The sequence below is a fragment of the Ictalurus punctatus genome, chromosome 29, assembly GCF_001660625.3.
Source record: "Ictalurus punctatus breed USDA103 chromosome 29, Coco_2.0, whole genome shotgun sequence".
Classification (NCBI taxonomy): domain Eukaryota; kingdom Metazoa; phylum Chordata; class Actinopteri; order Siluriformes; family Ictaluridae; genus Ictalurus; species Ictalurus punctatus.
Window position 1 is genome coordinate 840,263 of NC_030444.2, and position 7,500 is coordinate 847,762.

The window sequence follows — 7,500 nt, forward strand, 5'->3', positions numbered from 1 at the left end:
GAAGTTTGTACCCCCTCCTTAGTGTAATGTGAAGTGTGATGTTGTGTAGAAGTTTGTACCCCCTCCTTAGTGTAATGTGAAGTGTGATGTTGTGTAGAAGTTTGTACCCCCTCCTTAGTGTAATGTGAAGTGTGATGTTGTGTAGAAGTTTGTACCCCCTCCTTAGTGTAATGTGAAGTGTGATGTTGTGTAGAAGTTTGTACCCCCTCCTTAGTGTAATGTGAAGTGTGATGTTGTGTTGCAGGTGTTGTGTTCTCCGGTCAGAAGAGGATCTCTGGAGCAGAAGTGGAGACGAGAGTCAGACGAGGAGACGACGTCACTCTCTACTCCGACTGTGTTTGGAAAAGTGGATTTTATCCAGTGTGGTTCAGGAACTGCTCAGAAAAGGATCATCCTCGTGTCACGATCTCACTTGCTGATTTAATCAATAGTGATGTACTGGGTGGTGATTTTACACGTTACTCGTTTCTGGTAAATAACTCCATCAACACACACACTCTGCTGATTAAGAACGTCAGTGAATCAGATCAGGGCGTGTACTACTGCGCTCTGAGTGAGAAAAAGATTCTGGATAATAACATCGGTGTCGCCGTCAGCGTGTATCGTTACGGAAACAGATCCACTCGACTCTCTGTACTCGGTAAGATTATCTCCTATTCACTGAGCTGGATTTTCAGACATTTGTAATTCTTGCAGTCTTGTGTTCTTCGGCAGAACCCTGTCGCAGTGTGTGTGTGTGTGTGTGTGTGTGTGTGTGTGTGTGTGTGTGTGTGTGTTTCTCAGAAGAAGCTACTGTCTCTCCGAACACCCCGACCCCGTGTGTATCAGAGTGGAGTGTTAGCTGGAAGCTGGTGTTGGGTGTGTGTGCTGTGTGTGTTCTCCTCTCCTCACTCCTCTCCTCCATCTGTGTGTACTGCCTCTGCACAAACACCACTAAAGGTACTCACACACTCGCTCTGATCACTAACACACTAAAGGTACTCACACACTCGCTCTGATCTCTAACACACTAAAGGTACTCACACACTCGCTCTGATCACTAACACACTAAAGGTACTCACACACTCGCTCTGATCTCTAACACACTAAAGGTACTCACACACTCGCTCTGATCTCTAACACACTAAAGGTACTCACACACTCGCTCTGATCACTAACACACTAAAGGTACTCACACACTCGCTCTGATCTCTAACACACTAAAGGTACTCACACACTCGCTCTGATCTCTAACACACTAAAGGTACTCACACACTCGCTCTGATCTCTAACACACTAAAGGTACTCACACACTCGCTCTGATCTCTAACACACTAAAGGTACTCACACACTCGCTCCGATCACTAACACACTAAAGGTACTCACACACTCGCTCTGATCTCTAACACACTAAAGGTACTCACACACTCGCTCTGATCTCTAACACACTAAAGGTACTCACACACTCGCTCTGATCACTAACACACTAAAGGTACTCACACACTCGCTCCACTTCACCATTAAACACAACAGGAATTAATCCGCTATTGGTCATCAAATATGTTTAGATCATAATCAGTGTATCTGTCAATTCAGAAAACTCCGCCTCTTACACATTTCGCTCATGTATTTGGGGTGTGGCTTCAGAGGATCGATGCATTTGCTCACAATGTTTCACTTTTAAACCATCTAGCTTCTAATAACTTTCACCATCTTTCCCTTCACGGCAGAAACGGAAGGCGAACTGGCAGGAAGTGACAAAAGGACGACTTGGAGACACGATGAGGTAGAATATATATATATATATATTAGAATATAGTACGGACGTACGAACATAAATATTAAAAATGCCATTCGCAGCAAAAACATCTAACAACCGTACGCATTGTAACACAAGACACCATAACTTTTAGAAACTTCTAGAAGCACTCAAACATCTACTTCTGTTCTTTTCCCACCGCAGGTTGAAGTTGAGGTGTGTTACGCCTCGCTGGACATCCAGAACCTGAAGAAGAAGAAGAAGAAGAAGAGGAGAGTTCAGAACTCTGATTTCAGCACGTATTCAGAAGTCAGGACCGAGAGAACCGAACACTGCTGAGGAGACGTCAATGACTTCTGAAATTTCTTACATCAAAGTGCATTATTTAATCAGTTTGATAAATATTTCGAGGTGCATTTCCATTTCCAATCTCTGTTTACATGCTTATTATCTTCTTTTTTTTTTAAAAATGAAATATGATTCTGACATTAACTAAACTGTTCAAACTACTTTTATTTTGAAATATCTCATTTTCATATTCTCGCTGATGTGAAACATAAATATATTATATTTAAAGCACTCGTGTGTCTGGCTACACTTTTTTGTGCGATCCGTAAAGTTCTCAGGTGACGACGAATTGTATTTTCATCGTGAAGGGAAACATCATAACCTTTTAAACGCCGAGCATGAACGCGAATCACACCAAGACGAGAGATCTTATGAGGAACTTCAGCACTCCAGGACGGAGGAAGAGAAGCGTGGATTGGTGCAGGTGTCAGTTTCGGATGATTGTGAACCTGCTTTTCTTAGCTCCGGTATGAAGGCAGTGCAGATGTGACTCCTCCACTGTAAAGCTTCTGTATATTTATACACAGACACTCAGGAGATTCACCAAAAGGGTCCAAAAATTGAGAAAAACGCTTTTATTTTGAAAGGTGTGTAATTTAACGTCCGTTTTCAGCCCTAACTGAAGTCCTGTGGATGTTCAATTCCTGTTGAATGCTGATGTTATTTGGGGAAATATATGGGACGTTCATGTCGTACCGACTTCCTGTCGAGGGAAGGAAGGACTTTTATTGTGAAAGCGGAACCATCTGAGTAGAAGTGAGTGTCAGGAGGACGATCTGTTTGTGTGTCCTGTTGGAGGAAAGAAATTTCTTCTCCTTTTGGAACTCTCTGTGGATTTTGATTCATGGACCCCCGAGAGAAGGGTTTTTTAGTGTTTTGTATTTTAGTTGTCTTGGATTCTTTTTGCTCAGCGATATTTCGTGTTTTTTTCCCCCCGAGGCTTGTGAACCAGGTGGACTACTGTTTTGGAGAGAACACCATACATGGATTAGATGTTAGAGACTCAGTCCTTGTCTTTCTGTGACCCTCAGATCAGTTCTGAATTATGATGTGGTGCTGTTAAATGTAATTATGTGGTGAATATTATTCAGCTGATTATTGGTTTCTCTGTTGTTGTTGTTGTTGTTGTTGTTGTTGTTGTTGTTTTAAATCAGCAGTTAGAGTTTCCCAAACTTCAAAGTGACCGTGGGTTTATTGTCTCATGCGGCATCTCAGAGGTTCGGGTTTCTGAGAACTCAGCACCTTGATGATAAAGTCTGAGATTCCTCTGGAAAGTCTCTATAGGATATAATAAGAAGTAATAATAATGATAAAAAGTGGGATGTGATCTTCTACTCTCCTCCAATCAGGGCTGTGTTGCTTTTGATACTGTAGATCATAACATTCTTCTAGATAAATTAGAAAATGTTGGAGTTAAGGGAACGGCCATCTTCTGGCTCAGGTCTTATCTGATCAATCATTATCAAGTTGTAGATGGAAATGGTGACTTCTTTATCTACGTGGGATTAGCTCCCGCTAACCCTAACCCTGTTCATGACACACAGCTGTATGTTTCAGCAAAGCGGGATCAAGTTGAGGAATGTGTAAAGGACGTTAGACGTTGGATGCTCAGTAACCTCCGACTACTTCATGACGAGACAGAAGAACTTGTCCTAGGACCACGTGCAGCTAGAAGTAATCTTTCTGGTCTCACAGTAACTCTGGAAGGACTTTCTGTTTCATCATGTGCAGCAGTGAAAGACCTTGGTGAAGCTCATGTGGGTAATATTACTAACAAAGCGCTCTTTTATCTCAGAAATATTGCTAAGATGAGAAAAACTAGCTCATGATTTTGTTACCTTTGTTGGTACCTAGAATAATGAAGGCCACTGCAGGCGCCAGAGCTTTTCTCTGTGAAAAGCGTTTCCCGATTCATTTTCGGGGCTCAGACACGGTCTCGGTGTTTACGTCTAGGCTAAAAACACATCTGTTTAGTCAAGACTTGTTGATAGTTTTAACCCGAGGTACAAGAGCAGTGGAAGCATCATGTATTTATTGTCTATCATCACCACCACCGAGTAGATAACTATCAGAAGGTATTCACACTCCCTGTGGTGTCCTCATCCATGACTGTCCTCCATGTTCACCAAATTCCAGTCAATCATCAGCTCTCTGTATCAATAAAAACCCTCTTTTGGACTGAATAAGCTGAAATAGAGCGTCCTGCTCTGAGAGGACTCTGAGAGGAGATTCAGACATGATCCATAATCCATAATGAACTTTTTCACACTATCTGTTGTTACCCAGATGAGGACGGGTTCCTTCTGAGTCGGTTCCTCTCAAGGTTTCTTCCTCTTAAAACATCTTAGGGAGTTTTTCCTCGCCACCGTCGCCACTCAGTGTCTTGCTCAGTTGGGATAAATTCACTCCTTTAATATCTGTACACCGTGTTGATATTTCTGTAAAGCTGCTTTGAGACAATGTCTATTGTAAAAAGCGCTGTACAAATAAAACTGAATTGAATTGAATTGAATGATCTAGATCTAGATAATAATAACAAGAAGAGGAATATAAACTGGACAGACAGACATGGACGAGTTTACACCTTCAGTCTTGCTGAAACATGAAACACAGAGTGAGACCCTGCACCTCAGGCTGCACAGTTTCCCCCTTCAGTCACTCATCTCCTGTAGGTTCCGCCTTCAGTCACTCATCTCCTGTGGGTTCCGCCTTCAGTCACTCATCTCCTGTAGGTTCCCCCTTCAGTCACTCATCTCCTGTAGGTTCCCCCTTCAGTCGCTCATCTCCTGTAGGTTCCGCCTTCAGTCGCCGATCTCCTGTGGGTTCCTCCTTCAGTCACTCATCTCCTGTGGGTTCCTCCTTCAGTCACTCATCTCCTGTAGGTTCCGCCTTCAGTCGCCGATCTCCTGTAGGTTCCCCCTTCAGTCACTCATCTCCTGTGGGTTCCTCCTTCAGTCACTCATCTCCTGTAGGTTCCGCCTTCAGTCGCCGATCTCCTGTAGGTTCCCCCTTCAGTCGCTGATCTCCTGTAGGTTCCGCCTTCAGTCACTCATCTCCTGTGGGTTCCTCCTTCAGTCGCCGATCTCCTGTGGGTTCAATCCTGTCACTCAGGACAGAACGAGGTCCAAAAAATGACCTGTAATTATACATCATTACACACGACTCTGATATTTCACTGAAAGATAAGTAATAAGTATTTCTAGAAGCTCACTTGAAGTGAAGCTAAACCTCTGGTCCTAAATGTTACAAATCTGAAGCTTAGGAGAACTCAACAGTCAGCTCACGTCCGTTTCCTGAGACGATGAAGCTCTGTGATCACGTTACAGAAGGAAAAATGTTTGGTCGTTTTTCTCCTCGGAAATGAGAATTGCAGTGCAGACAGTTTAAAACCGCTGCAGTGGCTTTTTGTTTTGAACGGAACAGTTTTTCTTAGCCACAAACCTATATTCATGACCCCGAATGATTTTTAAAAAAAAAAGAAAAAGATGTCACCAGTCTTGTGAAAGATATTATGAACATCAAAGTCTTCATTTTAAAACACTAAACACCAGTTTAACCGCAACCAATGAGCTGCTAGAGAGACATTTTCCACTGGCGTGGACCAATCAGATTACAGAACACACGAGCGCATGAAAGATCTTCAGCAGCACGAGCCGCTCAGCCCCAGTGTCTGAGATGGAGACATCAAGAGTCGCTCTCATCGCTCTCGTGTGTAAGTCTCATTCCACTTTTACACACTTTCTACACAACCCACACCTGCTGGGGCCTTGTGTAGAAGTTTGTACCCCCTCCTTAGTGTAATGTCAAGTGTGATGTTGTGTAGAAGTTTGTACCCCCTCCTTAGTGTAATGTAAAGTGTGATGCTGTGTAGAAGTTTGTACCCCCTCCTTAGTGTAATGGAAAGTGTGGGCTTGTGTAGAAGTTTGTACCCCCTCCTTAGTGTAATGTGAAGTGTGATGTTGTGTAGAAGTTTGTACCCCCTCCTTAGTGTAATGTGAAGTGTGATGTTGTGTAGAAGTTTGTACCCCCTCCTTAGTGTAATGTAAAGTGTGATGTTGTGTAGAAGTTTGTACCCCCTCCTTAGTGTAATGTGAAGTGTGATGATGTGTAGAAGTTTGTACCCCCTCCTTAGTGTAATGTGAAGTGTGATGATGTGTAGAAGTTTGTACCCCCTCCTTAGTGTAATGTGAAGTGTGATGATGTGTAGAAGTTTGTACCCCCTCCTTAGTGTAATGTAAAGTGTGATGTTGTGTAGAAGTTTGTACCCCCTCCTTAGTGTAATGTAAAGTGTGATGTTGTGTAGAAGTTTGTACCCCCTCCTTAGTGTAATGTGAAGTGTGATGTTGTGTTGCAGGTGTTGTGTTCTCCGGTCAGAAGAGGATCTCTGGAGCAGAAGTGGAGACGAGAGTCAGACGAGGAGACGACGTCACTCTCTACTCCGACTGTGTTGTGAAAAGTGGATTTTATCCAGTGTGGTTCAGGAACTGCTCACATCAGGATCAACCTCGTCTGATGATCTCACAGTCAGATGTGATGCATGATGTTTTTCCACGTCACTCGTTTGTGTTTAATGTCTCCACCAACGTACACGATCTGCTGATTAAGAAGGTCACAGAATCAGATCAGGGCGTGTACTACTGCGCTGTACATGAGATAAAGATTGTAATAGGAAAAGATGGGATTATAATGGACAGGGATGTGTATCACTATGGAAACAGAACGACTCGACTCGCTCTACTCGGTAAGATTATTAAATAATTCTTTAATTTATCAAATCAGCACTTTAATCTGCTACTGCTAATCTACTCTCAGATTATCTGAATGAAACCGAAAAATGTAGCGGACATTATTAGACTCAAAACTGTGTGTGTGTGTGTGTGTGTGTGTGTGTGTGTGTGCGTGTGTGTGCGTGTGTGTGCGTGTGTGTGCGTGTGTGTGTGTGTGTGTGTGTGTGTGTGTGTGTGTGTGTGTGTGTGTGTGTGTTTCTCAGAAGAAGCTACTGTCTCTCCGAACACCCCGACCCCGTGTGTATCAGAGTGGAGTGTTAGCTGGAAGCTGGTGTTGGGTGTGTGTGCTGTGTGTGTTCTCCTCTCCTCACTCCTCTCCTCCATCTGTGTGTACTGCCTCTGCACAAACACCACTAAAGGTACTCACACACTCGCTCTGATCTCTAACACACTAAAGGTACTCACACACTCGCTCTGATCTCTAACACACTAAAGGTACTCACACACTCGCTCTGATCACTAACACACTAAAGGTACTCACACACTCGCTCTGATCTCTAACACACTAAAGGTACTCACACACTCGCTCTGATCACTAACACACTAAAGGTACTCACACACTCGCTCTGATCACTAACACACTAAAGGTACTCACACACTCGCTCTGATCACTAACACACTAAAGGT

At 43.3% G+C, this 7,500-nt stretch overlaps 2 protein-coding genes across 2 annotated transcripts in view; both read left to right on the forward strand.

Moving 5' to 3' along the window:
• The window catches only part of LOC108260902 (uncharacterized), a 3,353-nt gene extending 1,070 nt beyond the window's left edge, over positions 1 to 2,283 (forward strand). Inside the window, exons 2-5 of the mRNA XM_053677400.1 lie at positions 245 to 640; positions 784 to 939; positions 1,710 to 1,765; positions 1,943 to 2,283. Coding sequence (XP_053533375.1) covers positions 245 to 640; positions 784 to 939; positions 1,710 to 1,765; positions 1,943 to 2,077 — 743 coding nt within the window. The 3' untranslated portion in view covers positions 2,078 to 2,283. The remainder of the gene's footprint in view (positions 1 to 244; positions 641 to 783; positions 940 to 1,709; positions 1,766 to 1,942) is intronic.
• A 543-nt stretch (positions 2,284 to 2,826) lies between these two features.
• LOC128629417 (uncharacterized) overlaps positions 2,827 to 7,500 on the forward strand; it is a 5,887-nt gene continuing 1,213 nt past the window's right edge. The window contains exons 1-3 of the mRNA XM_053677398.1: positions 2,827 to 5,798; positions 6,441 to 6,827; positions 7,077 to 7,232. Coding sequence (XP_053533373.1) covers positions 5,762 to 5,798; positions 6,441 to 6,827; positions 7,077 to 7,232 — 580 coding nt within the window. The 5' untranslated portion in view covers positions 2,827 to 5,761. The remainder of the gene's footprint in view (positions 5,799 to 6,440; positions 6,828 to 7,076; positions 7,233 to 7,500) is intronic.